Source organism: Bubalus bubalis, chromosome 3 (genome assembly GCF_019923935.1).
Source record: "Bubalus bubalis isolate 160015118507 breed Murrah chromosome 3, NDDB_SH_1, whole genome shotgun sequence".
NCBI lineage: Eukaryota > Metazoa > Chordata > Mammalia > Artiodactyla > Bovidae > Bubalus > Bubalus bubalis.
The window spans coordinates 40970542-40990659 of record NC_059159.1 but is presented as its reverse complement, the minus strand read 5'-3'; the positions used below and the strand labels follow the sequence as shown (position 1 = coordinate 40990659).

At 41.9% G+C, this 20118-nt stretch overlaps 1 protein-coding gene across 1 annotated transcript in view; it reads left to right on the top strand.

Annotated features, from left to right (window-relative positions):
• The first annotated feature begins 20 nt into the window (after window positions 1–20).
• Window positions 21–20118, top strand: part of VPS53 (VPS53 subunit of GARP complex) — a 124858-nt gene continuing 104760 nt past the window's right edge. The window contains exons 1-4 of the mRNA XM_006052711.4: window positions 21–258; window positions 2130–2210; window positions 9888–9937; window positions 11797–11863. Of these exons, the coding sequence (XP_006052773.1) occupies window positions 172–258; window positions 2130–2210; window positions 9888–9937; window positions 11797–11863 (285 nt within the window). The 5' untranslated portion in view covers window positions 21–171. The remainder of the gene's footprint in view (window positions 259–2129; window positions 2211–9887; window positions 9938–11796; window positions 11864–20118) is intronic.

The following is a 20118-nucleotide window of genomic DNA, read 5'->3' as shown; positions in this document are numbered from 1 at the left end:
AGAGTGCCTCGGATTCCGGAAGTGCTCGGCTTCCCGGAAGTGCCCGATTGGCTGACAGAGCCCAGACTCGCCGGATCGCTGCAGCTGGAGCGTTTCTAGTCTCCGGCGTGAGTGGCCGTAGGAGGTGCGGCTCCGGGTCCGGGTGGCCGTCGGGAGGGAGCTGGCGGCAGGATGATGGAGGAGGAGGAACTGGAGTTCGTAGAAGAGCTGGAAGCCGTGCTGCAGCTCACGCCCGACGTGCAGCTCGCCATCGAGCAGGTGAGCGTTCCGCCCCCGAGGGGAGGAGAGTGCGGAGACTGGGGCAGCTCTGGGGGTGGGACGGCGAGGAAGCTGTCTTCGGAAGGAGACGTGGGAGCTAGGCGCCAAGGGCAAGGAAAGGTTTTGAGGGGAGGTGGTGGTGGGAATGGGTTTCTCAATGTAGAAAAGGGAGAGAGGTCTTCCTCGGCCTTGATTGACTTTGGAGGGTGGGGCGTTCTGGTGGGTTTGGGCAAAGGAGCTGTGCCTCCTGAAACGATGTACCTAGAAGAAGGGACCTCGTGGGTGGCAACCTCAGGTTTAGGGGTTGTGGGGCTGTTCTTTCATCAGGTTGGTGTCCCGATGTTCCCGAATTCTCCGTCGAGCCCCATGTGACTGACTCAGAATTCAGGGGAGGTGGGTAACCTCTGCTTTTGAAGCATATCGCAAAGCAGAGGGGAAACGGCTAAAAAAAAGAGAGAGAGAGAGAGAGACCTCCTTTACCATTTTTAAATGGTTGAGAATTTCTGCTGGTTTTTAGGTTAAAGAATATTCCCCAGGCAACTAAGCCTCTGCGCCAAAACTTCTGAACCCATGCGCTGCAGCTACTGAAACCCAGTACCTGGAGCCCATGTTCTGCAAGAAGAGAAACCACTGCAATGAAAAGCCCTCACACTGCCATGAAGAATAGCCCCCGCTCACCACAACTGGAGAAAGCCCATGCATAGCAACAACGACCAAAAATAAATCTTAAAAAAAAAAAAGGCGAGGTTATTGTTCCCAATAAAGGGAGAAAAATCTCTCTTAAAGGAGTTGGTGTAGCGGATTTAAGAAAAGGAGGGGTGTGCCATACTTAATGATCATGGGAAGTTTTTTAAAGTAAAACATTACTACTTCTGTTACTAATAGTTAATACTTATTGAGCATTAATACTATGGGTGGTAATTTGTTTGTGTTGTCCCACTTACCTCTTGGATATGTGTTTTTCTTGGAGTGGTTGGATTACGTGCACAAAGCACATTTGACACATCCTGGGAATGCCAGGGCAAAGGTTTGGGTGTTCCAGCCACACTGCTCCCCACCCACCTCCATCAGCCAGAAAGAGAAATACATTTCATTTGCTTTGGACTTACTGGCCTCCAATATAAGAAATGAATAATGCAGCCAGTTGTTTGGTGAGGGTTTTAGACCTCCCCCCCACCCCCTTTTCTTAGTAAGATTGAATTCTAGCATAGATTTGTCCAATAAGCAGACATTAAAAAAAAAATTCACTTCCTAGAATAACTGTCTTGAGCTGGTGAAATCCAGTGCCCAGGGGATTACTTGACTGTTTTTATAATCCACCGTGTTACATGTTCTTCAAATTGCAGTGTTTTAAGGGAGTTATCTGTATTTCTCTGAAGGCAGAGGTATTCTTTCTCCTATAAAAGAGATGGACAGTTCCTGAATGCCAGCGCTGCATTTCCTAACACTGCCCGAAGAATAAAAATCACTTCGGTGCGTAGTGAATTCTACTGCTGAGACATCGTTGAGACATGGTACCTTAGTCCATTATCAAGAGTCCCTTAATACAACCGTGTCATCAGCTGGCTTAATCTGCTAGTGTATAATGCTCACTTATTTTACCTTGTCCTTGGGATTTCGTGGCTGTCTGAATACTTCTTACTGTTGCACGTTCTGTTAGTTTTACCAAGATGTTAAAATTACAAATGTTGGTAAAAATTATAGATATACTTTACCACATATTTTACTGAGCATTGGTTGTTGGCCTTGTAAAATGAAAAAAAAGATATGGTCTTTGCTTTCAAAGAACTTACCAACCAATAGGAAGGAAAGAATACATAAAGCAGGACAGGAAGATGATGGTGATTTTTTAATTCTCTCTCTTCATGTAGGTATTTCCAAGCCAGGATCCTCTAGATCGAGCAGATTTCAATGCTGTGGAGTATATCAACACCCTGTTCCCAACAGAGCAAGTAAGTGCTGCATTTCCTTCTTGCAGTGGCTTCTGGAACATTCTGAGTATTAATGACGAGTTTGTTACACTACATAATCTAAGGGACCTTGATAAACAAATAAGAGTTAAATTCAAGTCAGATTCCTTCGTAACCAGTTTTGGGAGGCGGTCAGCTAATACCAAATACTGTTGTTGTGTCAGAGTAGAATTCTCCATGTAGTCTGCATATTAGAAATTGTACCCTTAGGTTGAAAGAGTCCATCTCATTCCCTGCTCCCCCAGATTTTCTATAGTAAATCAGGAAGTGGAAAGGATTTTTCAAATGTAATAGGGGAAAATGGGAGTGAGGTGTGCAGGATAAGCTTGGAGTTAGAAAGCTACTTTTATTCCTGTTTCAAGATGTAATTTCAGAACTTTGATTTCCAGCCCACCAGACTGTGGTTGGGTGTTGGCACCTGTACCCTGTGTTGTGAGGAGGAAGAGCCTTACTTGTACCACTGACAGTTGGAGTGGTGAGTAGGATAGGAGTAGTGAGTTAAGGTGAACTCAGTTTTGAACATATTTGGGCCATCCAGGTAGAAATACATAGTTGGATATTTGAGGCTGGAGCTCATAATCCCCGTAACTGTTAGTATTTTGGCATGGATCTTTCCAAACTTTTTCTGATGAACATGCTAATTTTTAAAATAAAGTTGGAAAAAATGGTATCATACTGTGTGATTGTCCTTTTTGAGATTTCAAAAGCAGCCTTTAGAGCTCTTTTTCAGGGGTTTACTGTAGGGGGGAGCTGTGCTATGTGGCTTGTGGGATCTTAATTCCCTGGGCCCCAGCAGTGAAAGTACCAAGTTCCAACCACTGAACCATCAGGGAATTCCCTGCTGCTGCTGCTACTGCTAAGTCGCTTCAGTCATGTCTGACTCTGTGCGACCCCATAGACAGCAACCCACCAGGCTCCCCCGGTCCCTGGGATTCTCCAGGCAAGAACACTGGAGTGGGTTGCCATTTCCTTCTCCAGTGCATGAAAGTGAAAAGTGAAAGTGAAGTCGCTCAGTTGTGTCCGACTCTTCGTGACGCCATGGACTGCAGCCCACCAGGCCTACAGTTCATCATTTTCTAATGAAAGAGGAATTCTAGGAATTAGCTGGAGATGGAAATTTGGAATTGAGTAGGTATAAAGATAGCAGTTTAAGCTACAGAAATATTTCATTTACCCCAACCTATCAAGACAGCTGACTCGCCGAAGCAAATTGTTAGATTTGAAAATCATGTATATAGGGAAACATCAGGTTCTTCCCTCTTCCTGATAAGTGTTTGTGGGTTTTTGTTTTTAAACCACTGAAGGTAACATAAGACATTAGTCGTTCCACAGATTCAGTTATATGTCCTGTCTAATTGTATCTCCCACATCCACGATAATGTATTTTAAAGTTTCTTTAAAATTCGGAAAATTTATGACACAGGGGTACCTTTACTTCCCCAACCCCAGATTTTCACCATTTTCCAACCCAGATTCCCATGGACATTAATTAAAAGATAATAGAAAGTAACAGCATGATTTATCATTTCTTTCAACTATTGCTAGATCTTGGGCAAAACCCATCTATATATCTCATGGACATGCAGTAAATACTTGTGAATTATGAGTTTAGACTAGTTAAAGTAGATGTCAATATATCAAGAATAAATTTAGTGACACTCTAAGGAAGAGGGTGTGTATATGTTTGTCTTGAACAGCAGCTGCTCGTGGGTCTAGTGTTACCTCGAGGCAGGAGGGTGGACTGGAACAGATCCTAGATGTTTCTAACTCACCAGGTCGAGGTGGGAAGAGCTCAGGTTTCTTTATTTAACAGGGCTCCCTGGGTAGGTTCTGACACATAGCCACGTTTGGTAATGACCTAGAAAATCTTTCTAGTCTCCTAGTAGGAAACTGAAGATGATCATTTCTCATGTTTCCATTAGATGTTTGATGAGGGGAATCTGGATAACATTTATTAAAGACTAATAAAATTAGGGGGCTTCCCTTGTGGATCGCCTGCAGTGTTGAAGACCTGGGTTCAATCCCTGGGTTGGGAAGATCCCCTGGAGAAAGGAATGGCTACCCACTCCAGTATTATGGCCTAGAGAATTCCACGGACTGTATAGTCTATGGGGTCACAAAGAGTCGGACACGACTGAGCGACTTTCACTCCCTCACAATATAATTAGGAACTTTGAGAAAAAGAGTCATAGGGAGCTGTGGCTTTTTAAAAATTATTAATTTTTTGGCTGTGCTGCATCTTTGTTGCTATGAGGGCTTTTCTTTAGTTGCGGAGAGTGGGGGCCACTCTTCCAGTTGCGGTGAGCAGGCTTCTTAATGCGGTGGCTTCTCTTTGTTATGGGGCACAGGCTCTAGGAAGCACAGGCTGCCATGTTTGCAGTGTGCGCTCGATAGCTGTGGCACCCAGGCTCTAGAGCAAGTCTCGAAAGTTGTGGCGCATGCGCTTAGTGGTTCTGCTGCATGTGGGATCTTCCTGGATCAGGGATCGAACCTGTGTCTCCTGCATTGGCAGGCGGATTCCCAAGCCACTAGGGAAGCCCCATAGGGAGCTGTTGTTAAATAATTTCTAATGGCTCCCCAAATGCTCTGCATCTGTGTCATTAAGTGAGAAAAAATAAGATGCCAAATTGCTTATCATCCTGGTTTCATTTTGTTTTTTAAAGGCCTTCTATTTACATAGAAGGAACAGTAGAGGGCAGGGGGCCAAAATGCTAATGGTGATTGTACTCAATTGGGGGTATAGGCGGATATTATGTATTTTCTGTAATTAGCAAGAATTGCCTTTAGAATCAGGAAATACTTTTCAATAATTTAAACATTTTTAAATGATACAATTAAAGCGTCACTACGAACAAAGCTAGTGAAGGTGATGGAATTCAGTGGAGCTATTTGAAATCCTGAAAGATGATGCTGTGAAAGTGCTGCACTCAATATGCCAGCAAATTTGGAAAACTCATCAGTGGCCACAGGACTGGAAAAGGTCAGTTTTCATTCCAATCCCAAAGAAAGGCAATGCCAAAGAATGCTCAAACTACCGCACAATTGCACTCATCTCACACACTAGTAAAGTAATGCTCAAAATTCTCCAAGCCAGGCTTCAGCAATATATGAACCGTGAACTTCCAGATGTTCAAGCTGGTTTTAGAAAAGGCAGAGAAACCAGAGATCAAATTGCCAATATCCGCTGGATCATCGAAAAAGCAAGAGAGTTCCAGAAAAACATCTATTTCTGCTTTATTGACTATGACAAAGCCTTTGACTGTGTGGATCACAAGAAACTGTGGAAAATTCTTCAAGAGATGGGCATATCAGACCACCTGACCTGCGTCTTGAGAAGCCTATATGCAGGTCAGGAAGCAACAGTTAGAACCGGACATGGAACAACAGACTGGTTCCGAATAGGAAAAGGAGTACGTCAAGGCTGTATATTGTCACCCTGTTTATTTAACTTATATGCAGAGTACAACCTGAGAAACGCTGGGCTGGAAGAAGCACAAGCTGGAATCAAGATTGCCGGGAGAAATATCAATAACCTCAGATATGCAGATAACACCACCCTTATGGCAGAAAGTGAAGAGGAACTCAAAAGCCTCTTGATGAAAGTGAAAGTGGAGAGTGAAAAAGTTGGCTTAAAGCTCAACATTCAGAAAACTAAGATCATGGTATCCAGTCCCATCACTTCATGGGAAATAGATGGGGAAACAGTGTCAGACTTTATTTTTTTGGGCTCCAAAATCACTGCAGATGGTGATTGGAGCCATGAAATTAAAAGACGCTTACTCTTTGGAAGGAAAGTTATGACCAACCTAGACAGCATAAAGAAAGCAGAGACATTACTTTGCCAACAAAGGTCTGTCTAGTCAAGGCTATGATTTTTCCAGTGGTCATGTATGGATGTGAGAGTTGGACTGTGAAGAAAGCTGAGCGCTGAAAAATTGATGCTTTTGAACTGTGGTGTTGGAGAAGACTCTTGAGAGTCCCTTGGACTGCAAAGAGATCCAACCAGTCTATCCTAAAGGAGATCAGTCCTGGGTGTTCATTGGAAGGACTGATGCTAAAACTGAAACTCCAATACTTTGGCCACCTCATGCGAAGAGTTGACTCATTAGAAAAGACTCTGATGCTGGGAGGGATTGGGGGCAGGAGGAGAAGGGGATGACAGGGGATGAGATGGCTGGATGGCATCACCGACTCAATGGACATGAGTTTGGGTAAACTCCGGCAGTTGGTGATGGATAGGGAGGCCTGGCGTGCTGCGATTCATGGGGTCGCAGAGTCGGACACGACTGAGCGACTGAACTGAACTGATGTGGAAAGACCTCCTAGTTAAATAGTTAAATGAAAAAAGCATGGTGTGGGACAGTTTGTCTTAGATACAGAAGAGCTGGTAGGTTATGCTTTTAATACCTAGATCATTTCTGAGAAGGTGCAACAAAAACTCACTCAGAGGCATTGCTTCTGAGGAGGAGAATGGGAGGCAGGCAGAGGTAGAGGAAGCCTTACTTTTCACTATTTACCTTCTTTACCTTCTGCTGTTTGAATTCTGGGTTATGTACGTGTTTTACCAACTTTAAATAGGTTACAATTTTAAATCTTTGATATAATTTCCCATTTTTAGAAAAGGTGCAAGAATAGTACAGAGAATTCATGGCTCCCCTTCTCACAGAGTCCCCAAATGTTAATATTTTAAATGCCCCCAATTTTTTTTTCCCTAAAGAAATGAGTTCCAGCAGAGATTAGCAAGGCAGGAACTGTTTTGCCCATTTTGCCTCTGAGGAAACAGAAACTCAGTGAGGTTAAACAGCTTGCCCTGTATCCTTTCAGCGGGTTGGCAGGGGCAGAGTCATGCCAGCTCCTCCAGCGACTGAGCTCCTGTTACCACATTGATGATTTATCCCCAGCCCAGCTTTGAAATAACAGATGGCAGTGGATTCTTCGATTAAAATAACTTCTTTTTGAACAGACTCTATGATTTCAATACCTTAAGACCATGAAATTTTTGCACCTGGTCTTGTGTCTCTGTATATGTTCTGGTGTCTCCTAGTTTATAGTCTGTGGGAACTTGAATAGAATTTGTATCCTACTATTGTGTGAAGATGGTATAAATGTTAATTATGTTGAATTGGTTCATAGTGCTTTTCAGGTCTACTATATACTTCTGCTTCTCTGTATATCCATTCTGTTAATTTTTGAGAGTTTGATCTTGAAACTCCAACTAAAAATCTTAATTTATCTACTTAAAAAATAATTGTAATATATAGTAGAACTATATGTAATTTTGTTCTGTATTTTCCAAATCTCCTGTAAATGTGTTATCATATTTTTATAATTAGAAAAAAAAAGTGAGACCTGGCAAAAATGAAAAAAAGCTTTGTGTTCATTGAAATCCATAATCCCACTGCATATGTTTATTGAACATTTTTATTCTGAAGGATATAACAAAAAATAAAACAATTCTATCAAAATATTAAAAAAATAAAAGAACTTCTCTTTTCTGAGATTTATCTTTACCTCAGTCTCTTCTTGGATTTCTGAAAGTTCTAAGTCACCCTTGGCCTTGTCAGAACAGTAGACCAGACATGAATATCCCTATCTGATACCTCAAACACATGTGACTTGGTTTTTCTCTCTCTCTTTTCCCAAAGAAAATACTTAATGCATAATAGTAATATATTCATTTTATCATTTTTGCAAAGTTTTGTTCTTTTATTGAGGTAACACTGGTTTATAACACTATGTACATTTCACGTCTGTAGTATTGTATTTCTACTTCCCTGTCCCCTTCAGCATGCTCACCACCACAGGTTTGGTTCCTGTCCCCAGACTGTTGGTCTCTTTTACCCATTTTGCTGCCCTTCCCTCTCTGGGAACCACCACTCTGTTCTCTGTATCTGCCTATTTGTTTTCGTTTGCTTGTTCATTTATTTTTATTTTTGTTGTTGTTATTTGTTTCTCGTATTTCACACATGAGTGAAATCATACGGTATTTGTGTTTCTCTGTCTGACTTAACTTCACTTAGGATAATACTGTCAAGGTCCATCCATCTTGTGGTAAATGGCAAGATTTCATCTTGTTTTATGTGACCTGGTTCTCTTGCTAGACCTGCACCTGTCGGCTCCTGCTTCTTCCTACCAGCACAGGTTGCCAGTGGCAATTTATAAGCACAATTCCTGCATCACCGCCAGTTCCTTCTGAGGTAAAATATCTTTTGGAGGAGAGAGAAAGAGGACTTACAAAGTTATATTCTGAAACTTCAGTTAAAATGGTGCTATGAAATTGTACCGCCTCTTCTTCACTAGGGGGCACCCTTTCTTTATGTTTTCAGCTCGCTAAATTGATTCTTGTCCATTTGTTTTTACTGTCATTTTTACTGTAGAAATAGCTTTATTATAATTGCTGTGCATCGTCAGTATACAGCAATTAGAAAATACCCATAGGCAAACAGAAGAAAACCTTCAAACTCTTTTTTTCATAAATTACAGCTACTGCAAGTGATTTCATAGGCTATAGTTACTAGTAGGAGAGGGAATCAGCAACCCACTCCAGTGCTCTTGCCTGGAGGATCCCAGGGATGGGGGAGCCTGGTGGGCTGCCGTCTGTGGGGTCGGTGGGCTACCGTCTATGGGGTTGCACAGAGTCGGACACGACTGAAGTGACTTAGCAGCAGCAGTTACTAGTATAGAGTCCAACTACTAGTATTTATTCTTCCAGACTTTTTTCTAATGGACTGAGACACTTAGGAAAAAAAGTATTTATTGACATAGAACATAATGTGGAGGAATACACAGATTCTAAGTGTACAACTTGATGAATTTTCACCAAATGCACAAAGTCAGATCACCACCACCCAGACCAAGAAACAAAAGATTAGTAAAATCTCTTCTCATAACTCCTTCTTGTCCCTCCCTGTCACTGCCGCCCCCACAGTTAAGTCCTGGCTTCTAGTGCAGGAGAACAGTTTCGCTTACTTCTTCTGAACTACATAATGAAATACAGGGTACGCTTTTGTGTTTGGTGTGTGGATGTGTGCTCGCACAGCCTTATGTTAGTAGGATTGATCCATGTCGTGTGTTATAATCTACATTCATTCATTGTTGTGGTCCTAAGGATTCTGGTGAATGAATTTGTCATGTTCCTTTATAGCAGGGATCAGCAAATTTCCTATAAAGGGCTAGATAGTAATTTTAGGCTTTGTGGATTATTCAGTCTCAGTTGCAGCTACTACTCAGCTCTGTCTTTGCAACTCAGAGGCTGCTGTAGATAATATGTAAATGAATGGACATGGCTGTTTTCCAATAAATTTTATTAACAAAAAATAGATTCCAGGATGGTTTTGCAGTTGTTGTCAACTATTGCTGTACTTCCCTGTCTACCCCCTCCACACTGCGCAATATGGGATCTCTTAATTCCCCAACCACGGATTGAACCATGGACCCTTGGCAGTGGAAGTTCTGAATCCTAACCACTGGACCACCAGGGAATTCTCTATGCTTTTTTTCTTTTAAGTGAAAATTGTACTGTATGATTCGTTTCTTTGAGATGTCATAAATAGCCATTATATATAAAAAAATAACCATTTAAATAGTTCATCATTTCTTTGTGAAAGAGGAATTCCAGTAAGTGAAATAATAGCTGGCACTTTTCCTTCTCTGTTGTAGTCTCTGGCAAACATTGATGAAGTCGTGAACAAGATTAGACTGAAAATAAGGTAAGTAACATCAGGTGATTATTTTTTTTTCCACTTTATTTATTAATGGACCTGCTGGGGCTTTGTTGCTGCTCGGGCTCTTCTTCAGTTGTGGCAGGTGGGGGCTACTCTCTGGTTGTGCTGTGCAGGCTTCTCATTGCAGGGGCTTGTTGCGGAGCCTGAGCTCTAGGGCCTTCGGGCTTCAGTAGGTGTAGTACAAGGGCTCAGTGGTTGCAGCTCCCCGGCTCTGGAGCACCGACTCAGTAGTTGTAGCACACAGGCTTAGTTGCTCCTCGGCATGTGGGATCTTCCCAGTTCAGGGACTGAACCGATGTCTCCTGCATTGGCAGGAAAATTCTTTACCACTGAGCCACCAGGGAAGCCCAACATCATGTGATTGTTAATAATGAATGAAAATATGCTATTCATTTAATAATGATCACCCTTACGTGTGAGAACACTGAAATCTCAGGTTCTCTGTAAGATGGTAATTTTTAAAAGAATAGTTCTTTTATCTGGGTTTCCATATGAGCCTTGTGGCAGAGAACTCATTTCTTTGATCAGTCTTCAATTATTTATTAAAAAAAAAGGAATCTGTAACAGGCCATTTAGAACAGTTGATTATAAAAGGAGGCAAAAACATTTCTGCTATATTTTTAATGGCTTTATTTCCCTAGCTGATGTACCCTTTTTTTATATTCCCAAGGCTTAGAAATGAAGATGGACTTATATTTTTATCCATTAGCCACTTATTAGCTAACAGCATGGTCAGATATGCTGGTTGGTGTGAGTGGTGGCTGATTATTACACATTGTGATTAATCCAGGATGTCTAGGGTGGTCAGCAAACATCCCTCCTGCCAGATAGTCTTATTCTGGTTTATCCATGTCTGAATTTCCAGTTTTGACACATGGTAGATACTCAAAGTTTGTTCTTTGTAATTATTATTGTAATGGTTGATGTCATAACTTTAAATAGTTTTTGTTGTTGTTTAACTTTTGATGAGGAGAAACCTTCAGTTTGAATCCAAGCGATGATTTTTTTTTCCCAGACAACCTTTGGGTTTTCAGGTAAAGACCTCTGGCATTAATATTTTGTTCAGTTGAGTACCTTAAAAAGTGCAAAGAAGCCTGTTTACTGTTTGGGCTGACTTTAACTCCAACAGTTCTAGGAGAGACCACTAAGTTGTCCAGGGTTTGCACAGAAAATGAAAATTCCCCAGTGATCCAAAAATCACTTATGAGCCAGTTATTTTCAGCTTCTCCCACTGTACTCTTTTTTTTTCTAATGGCTTCTTCAAATGAAGGATGAAATTGACTGATATAAATTTCTCTGGTTGAAGTACCATTAAGTGGCCTCAGTTCAGCTGTAGGAGAAAGAGGAAGTGGAGGCCACAGATCTGCCTCCTGTGGTCAAGGCCCAGGCAGCGAAGCACGGATTTCGTGTATCACCTTGCTCCTTATATCTTTTAAGGGTTTTACTGATAAAGGTTTTTGTGTTTGGGTAATTTGAATTCTCTGGCTTGTTCCCATAAAGTTTCAGCAACTTTGTCATTTCTGGTTTACCCCATGAAAAGTATTACAAGTTATGTTGGTCGTTTTGACCAGCTCTGAACACTAAATAAAAATAAGCTTTAAGAGAAAAGAACAAAGATGACTCATCAGTCGGTGCTGGGCTTGGCTTCCTACACCACTGCTGCTGCCCCTCACGGGGGTCCAGGGCTTCAGTCTTCCTTGTATCATCCAAACGTCTTTGGTTTTTTTCTGAATAAGTAGCTGCAATCTGTAGAAACGGAGGAAAGATTATTAGCATTTTTCTTTTGGTCAACCTGGAATCGAGATTATTTTAACGATTTGTGTCCTTTAACTCTTTTTTGCTAGGAGACTGGATGACAACATTCGAACTGTCGTAAGAGGTCAAACAAATGTGGGACAGGATGGCAGGCAAGTAAGTAACATATTCCTCCATGTTCGTTACATCCTCTGATTTCTATAAGACCACACAACCAACTGACCAGTATATTGATCTGCCTGCTTACAGAGCACTTTCTTACTGATGTGTCCCCTATACAGCAGGAAGCTTGCACGACTCATCCCACTACTGGCAGAGACAGGCTGCCCAGAGCAGCCGTAAGCTGTCACTCAGCATCCCTTAGACCAGAAGCCGTACCTTGCAGCACAGCTCGCCCAGGGCCAGGCTGAAAGGCACACTGAAATGAGAAAACGGAGGTTTCCTTATCTTTCTGATGGGTGTCAGGTATCTCTGAGCCTCCATTCTGCTCTTTGACTTTCTGATTTATTTCTGGTCGTGTTTTGTCTCCTGCTGTGATCTGTCCACACTGAAAGCCTCATGCTCTCCAAGCATGTCCCATGCTTTATGGACCTATGCTTGGGTAAGTAAGTACGTGTGGGTAAGTGTTAGCCACTCAGTCGTGTCTGACTCTTTGCGACCCCATGGACTGTAGCCCACCAGGCTCTTCCGTCCGTGGAATTTTCCAGGCAAGAGTACTGGAGTGGGGTGCCATTCCTTTCTCCAGGGGCTCTTGCCAACCCAGGGATCGAACCCTGGTCTCCTGCACTGTAGGCAGATTCTTTACCTCCTGAGCCACCAGTGCTCATGTTCTTCTTTTTGCCTAAAAGGCACGTTCTCCTTTTTTTCTTCCAGCAGCTTCATTCTGAAATCTTACCCAGCTCAGATACTACTTCTTTTATGAAATTTTCTGTTCTGCTCAACTGATATACCAAAGGAATCAGAATATTAGAAATCCAAGTCCATAGGGGAGTTGAAACTCATCTGGTCGTCTCCTCATTTCATAGATGAGAAAGTCGATCCCAGCAGCCATCAGTTAGAGGTAGAGTCTTTCTGCCCACAAACCCCCACAGGCCCTGGCCCCTGCTTTCTGACTTACAGTGAGCACATCTTGTCCCTTTGGCTAGTGTGTAAGCTGCTTGAAACCAGAACAGTATCTTTCTCATCTTGGTGTTTCTCAGAATGCAAAGTCCACCTGCCATAACATTTTATTCAACTGTATCAAATATTTGGTCTGTGGGAGATTATCTAGTATTTGTAAATGAACGAAAGCCCTCTACCAGAAAACGTCACTGGGACCAGTGTGTGTGTCGCTTTAAAGACGCTTAAAGCTTGACTGGTGCTTGACTAGTCCCGGCTGTCTACCATTTGAAATAATAACACTGCTGTTCAGCGTGTTTCCGCCTATATTTAGAAAGGCTCACTAGAAACCCTGAAATACTTCAGAGATTCGCAGGTATTTACAGTGTTGAGAATGTGAAAATAAAGTGAATCATCCATCAGGACTTTTTGCTGGGTGACGCTGTGTAGATATTATACCTTTCAGTTCTTTCTGTTCTAACCTGTGATGACACATAGGCGGTCTTGGAGAGCAGGCCCTGAGGTAGGTGGCCTGGAGGAGAGCCGGCCCTCTCCACCTTCACTTATTAATAGGTTGCTGCAGCAAGGCAGGTCGTATTTCAGAGAGCAGCGCCACATTTTCAAGAATGTTTAGATAGCATTTCAGTCTGTGATGGAATTTCGTGTTCGTCTCCTTAGAATCCAGACAGAAAGGAAGCCCACGAGAAGTAATTGCTTTTCCTGTCATCCCCTCCATCTGTGTTTTCCAACAGTTTGTAATGCAAGCTGAAGGAGAGGCTTTTTTTTTTTTTCCAGAGAGCTTTTGAGTCCTATCCTTGTCAGCTCATAGGGGTGAAAAAGCCTTAGTGTCCAGCCCCACTAGCCAGCGGTTTGCTGAAGAGAGGCTCCATCTGACTGGCATGGACTCAGGGGAATTACGGATGTTCCAAAACATTGGGCTTTATAGGTCAAGAGTCCTTGGTTCCCTCTTCACTGGAACAGAGGAAAGTCAGCCCTCAGAAAACTTGTTTCCGAAGTTTCTAGGGAACATTCAGAAGGGGAGAGCAGAAACGTGGACAAAAGGAAGTTTTCCTTTCATCCATCTCCTCTTGATTGTGCGCACCCAGGACAGATATGCTTTGTCATCTGTGTAAATAAGAGCAAAGTGTTGACTTCACTTTCATGGTGTCTTCAAAGATGTCTTTTGCAGAAAAGGTCCTTCTGGAAAGCAGTGTTTCTGACTCCAAAATTATTTGTGGAGAGGAAGCGATTTAGAAATTGAAGACACAGTGAGGCAGTTTCTTTAGTTTCCTGACATTTCTGAAACGCCCACCTCCTGGTTAGCACTCTGCTGCACGTGTTGGAGAGCCTTCCATGTCGACCACCTCCTAGGTGGGCGGACTTGAAGTGGTCTAGTCCATGATCTTTTCTAATCAGAATGTGCTCATACGAAGCTAATACAGCTCAGAATTCTCCCAGTTTTTATCTGTTGAAATCATCAGGCAAAAGCTTTAATTAAATACCCACATGTTTGAAACTTTGTGGATGAGATGAGTCAATACAGTAAGCACGTGAGCCGATAGGCTTTGAAACTTAACTTCCACAGCTTCCCAAGAATTGAAATGGACAGCTTGAACAGAGGTAGAAAGAGGGCTGACTAGAGGAGTGGGTTAGAAGAAGAAAAAGTTTGCATGTGAAATTTCAAGAGTAGCCAGACCTTGATCAGTTCCTAGTCAGCTCACTAAGAATCACCAAGAGAGGGTCAGTCCCAGGACTTCCTTCAGTCTCTTGTGTGGAGCTTGTCTACAACGTAACTATTGCACCAAAGCAAGACTAAGGTTTTGAAGGGGAAGAAAATTATTGCCATCTTCAGCTCGGCTCACTCAAACTTTGATTTGGAAGAAGCATATAAGATCATTGTAGAACCACCTCCCACTCAGTTCAGGAATCCTTTCTATGACATCTCTGACATTTCATTATCCTGCTTCTGCTTGAATACTTGCAGTGATGGGCAGCTTGCTATTTTGTTATTCCTCAGGACCATTTGTTTGAGTTTTGTACAGCTTTAATTGTAAGAAACTTCTTTTTTTTTTTTAATTTATTTATGCTGCTGCTCCAGGTCTTAGTTGCAACACCAGAGATCTTCTGTCTGCATTGGGGCATGTAAGATCTTTAGTCGCAGCATGTGGGCTCTACTTCCTGACCATGGATCAAACCCAGGCCCCCTGCATTGGGAGCCTGGACTCTTAGCCACTGGGATGTCCCCATCTCTTCTTGATTTCAGGAGACTTTTGCCTTCAGTTCTCTGCTGGGTTCAGAGAAGTTTTGATTTTGCTTTATTTTTTTCTCATTGTTAATTTAAGAGCAACACTCTTCCCAGCTTTCTGCATCCTGGGCAAAAGCACAAGTGACTAGTGGCTTTTAATGTAGTTTAGTATCAGAAGTTCAGTAATAAGACTTCAGATTCCACACAGCAACCAATCTTTAAGAATCTACCACTTTTCCTCAAAAAACTTAGATTCACCATACAAAACCAGCAATATATCCAAAGAGAACACTAATTGAAAAAGATAACATGTCCCTCAGTGTTCACAGCATTATTTACATAGCCAAGATACGGAAGCTACCTAAGATATCGATCCACAGATGAATGGATAAAGAAGATGTGAAATACACACACACACACACACACACACACACACACACACACGGAATACTACTCAGCCATGAGAAAGAGAACAACAAATTTGCCATTTGCAACAACATGGATAGACCCAGAGGATATTATATTTAGTGAAATAAGACAGAGAAAGACAAGTACTACATGTTATCACTTATATGTGGAGTCTAAAAAGTAAATGAATGAATGTAACAAAACAGAAACATACCTACAGATATAGTGGTTACTATATCTCCCCACAGATACAGTAGGGAAAGAGAAAGGGAAGAGGAAGAAATGTGTGCGTGCTAAGTCGCTTCAGTTGTGTCCGACTCTTTGTGACCCCATGGACTGTAGGCTGCCAGGTTCTTCTATCCATGGGATTCTCCAGGCAAGAATACTGAAGTGGGTTGCCATGCCCTCTTCCAGGGGATCTTCCTAGGGGCAAAATAGGAATAAGGAGTTAAGAGGAACAAACTACTTTGTGTAAAACAAGTAAGCTATAAGGATAGTGTACAGCACAGGGAATATAACCAATATTTTGTGAGTTAGTTTCTGAGTCAGTTATAGATGCTTGAAATTAACATAATATTGTAAATCAGCTATACTTCAGTTTAAAAAAAGAATCTACAGCTTTTCAAGTTTTGCTGTAGTTTCAAAAAGGATTATCCACAAGTACCTGAAAAGGATATTAAAATATTGCTTTCTTTTTTAACTGCCAATCTGTGTGAAGCCAGATTTTCATCATATTTTTCAACTAAAACAGCACATCACAACAGATTCAATACAGAAGCATATATGAGAGTCCAACTGGTGTCTGTTAAAGTGTATACCAAAGATGTTTGCAGAGGTATAGAAATAGTGCCACCCTCTCAAATTTGTTTGGAGGAAATACAGTTATTTTTCTTGGAAGCATGTTATTTATATTAACATGTAATGGGTTTATTATTATTTTTAAATGGATTAATAAATGTTTTTTAAATTTCTCAGTTTTAGTTGCCAATACGGTATATATCCTACTCCAGTACTTTTGCCTGGAAAATCCCATGGATGGAGGAGCCTGGTAGGCTGCAGTCCATGGGGTCCAGAAGCGTCGGACATGACTGAGTGACTTCACTTTCCCTTTTCACTTTCATGCACTGGAGAAGGAAATGGCAACCCACTCCAGTGTTCTTGCCTGGAGAATCCCAGGGACGGGGGAGCCTGGTGGGCTGCTGTCTATGGGGTCGCATAGAGTCGGACACGACTGAAGTGACTTAGCAGCAGCAGCATGGTATATATCCATAGCTGTAACCCACATAAACAAAATCTCTTTGGGATGCTCAGTAATATATTCGATAGAAGTATAAAGAGATCCTGAGATTTAAACATTTTTAGAAATGCTGTTAATAGTATTTCAGTGTTCGGTAAGTAGGAATGAGAGGCAGTTTGCTCTTGATTTCAGTGACAGTGACTGTAGTTCGTATACTCATTCATTCACTTATACAGGAATGTAGTGCTTGCTCCGTGGTGGGCTCTGTTCCAGGGGCTGCGGATAATACAGTGAACAAAACAAAGGTCCTTGTCTAGAGGGGATGCTGAATGTGCCCGTCTCTTGTTTCCAAATTTTGTGTGAAGGACATATCCTCATGACCTTGGTTCACTAACCCTGTTTGCCAGAAAAAGAGATGTTGAATTTTATTATATGCATTCCCTTCTTCTTCTTTTTAAATATTATATGCTTATTTGGTTGTTCCCAGTTGTAGTTGTGGCACACAGCATCTTTAGTTGCGGCGTGGGAACTCTCAGTTGTGCACGTGGGATCCAGTTCCCTGACCAGGGGTTGAACCCGAGCCCCCTTTGCATCTTCTTCAGATGTGAGCATATGGTTTTTCCATTTGGTGATTAGCTTAGTGTTGTTTTAAGTATTTAACCCTCCTTAAATACCTACTGGATCATGGTGTTTTGTCCTTTTTTGTTGAATTCTGGCATGATTATCTTGGATTCCCATTCCTGTTCAAAAACTTCATTCCTTTTTCACGACCGAATAATATTCCATTGCATATACATGTCACATTTTGTTTACCCACTCGTGTTCCTGGCCATGGACAGTGCCATAGTGAGCACTGACATACAAATATCTGTTTGAGTCCCTGCTTTTATTTCCTTACGGTACATACCCAGGTGTGGAATGGCTGGATCACATGGTCACTTTTTAATCATTTCAATATTTAATCTCTTTGGAAACATTTTCCCCATATTGTTCTGAACTTTAATAATATATGTTTCCTCTTGACAAGCATATGCTCCTGTTTTGTTTTCATTTAACACATATAGACAGTGTGTTTCAGATTAGTTATAGGCTTAAGTTTTTGTGTTCAGTACCTAACAATAATGCTGCTGCCCTCTTCAAAACAAAACTACCAGGATGATGTTTTTTAGTTAATATGTCCAGCAGTTGGACTATTTCCTTCCTGACCTTAGAAATACATCAAGTCCCACTTGTGTGCAACACGATTATTGAAAATGGTTTTAGGAAAATAGTATTGCCAAGAAGGAACACTGAAGCTTATTATTCTTCTGAGCCATCTCCATGTAAATTGGCACTCTTCAGGAGCCAAGAAAGAAGGTCAAGCATAGCTTTTGCCATCTGCTTGTTTCCATGTTAAGGGCAGTCACAGGTTTAAACTAGAGTCTCCACATCTAAGGAGGAAAATGTCATTCATCACAACCATAGCTGCTCTGGCCAGGTTACTCTTACTTTTGACTGCTAGCTGTTAGAGATGGAAGGAAAATTCCATCCTTAGTCTGTTTACCCATTAGAAAAATCGTAGTATAACTGCTGACAGGGTGAAGATTTCTGGGTTTTAGATCCCTGACAGAAGTCATCCAGGTGTGTTTGAACAATGAATGGGAATTTGAAACTCTGTTACTTCATATAAGAACTTGACCTCCTTTTTCCCTCTCCCCTCTTTCATCCATGGAAATACAGAATTTAGAGCAGCATGAATTTGGTTCTTTGGTGGTTCTGTCAACATTTCCATTCATAAATCCCTGTTTTCAGGAGTCTGTAACATAGCTATAAAATTTCCTTTGCTCTAGTTTGGACTCCAAGGTCTCTGGAAGGAGATTAGTTTTGCAAAACCAGAGATAATGCCTTTTTAGTCTGTTTTGGTTTGGTGTTCTGTAGTTGTCTAAATCAAAGCTCTAAAATTCATATAGCATTGGATCACATGCCAGCATTTCTGGGTTTTGTTTCCATGTTATATTGTGGACCCTCTGAGCAGATGCCATGTTCACCTCTGTGTTACATGACGCCTAGAGTTTGCATGTTGGGCAATCTACATAAGTGTCACTCTCATAACAGCCCCTGACCAGAGGAGGGTGTTTCTTCTAGAGATATACTTACTGACAGGTAACTCTGATGGTCCAAATGCCATCTTTTATAAAACAGAAGAGGTAAATTGAGGGAGTCTTTATTCCATCTCTGACCTAGTTAGTGACCCTTGTCTTCCTGTCACACTTCTGGATTTTCTTGTTCTTAGTCACGTGACAGCAGTAGGGATAGACAGCCAACTGTTATTCACATGATAATATCACTTATGCTAGGCCAGGTGCTATACTTCTTTTTCATCGAATACTTGGAGATGCTGATATTGGAGATTTGGGTTTCTCAGTTAGCATCTTGTGGTCCAGTTTGAGTACACTTGTCAGCCCTGTGGTTATTCAGATCTCGAGCAGGAAGACTGGAGGCCTAATGCGTCATTCTCGATTGATTCACTATAAGCAAAGGCACATTTTGAGTTGCTTAGACAGAAGGTATGTTTTTACCTTTTTGTCTTAATCTGCAATGCTAATGTTTTATTACAAGATAACCTTGTTTATTTTGAGGAATTCCCTGTGGCAGTCCAGTGGCTAAGAGTCGGCGCTTTCACAGCCAGGGCCCAGGTTCAATCCCTGGTCAGGGAACTAAGATCCCACAAGCCATGTGGCCAAAAAAAACCTCCCCAAAACAAATAAACATGTTTCTCTAACTTTCTGCAAAATGTTGCATCAATTACTTCATCCTCATGAAGATGTGCATTAGGCCACCTAGATGTTACTCTCCCTGTTTTACAGGTGCGGGAACAGGCTCACATCTGTTTTATGACTTGCCCCAAAGCACACTGGGTGAGCTATTAATAACAAGGGATTCAGAGTTTCTTTTTTTGGCTCTGCCAAGTCTTCGATGCAGCATGTGGGCTTCTCTAGTTGTGGCATGCAGGCTCAGCAGTTGTGCCACAGGGGCTTAGTTGCCCACAGCATGTGGGGTCTTAGTTCCCCAGCCAGAGATGGAACCCATATCCCTTGCATTGGAAAGCAGGTTCTTAACCACTGGACCACCAGGGAAGTCCCAGGTTCCAGATCTTCTGGATAGGTACACACATACCGGTGTGTACTAAATTCTCTTTTTTTAAACAGTGACAAGTTTAAAAAGCAGATTCGGGAACCACTTTTTCTCCACTGCGGAACCTGAAAAGTTAACTGGTTCACAGGGGAATCCAAACAGTGACCTTGACTGTGGCCTCGTTAACCATCTGGGCCCCTCTCAGCATGAAAAAGCTGGACTAAGAGAAAAGCTCCAGGCAGGCAGGAGGGGAGAACTGAGTATTGACTGCTTACCTGTGGTCCTGAGCACAGGGGAGCCAATCCTGAG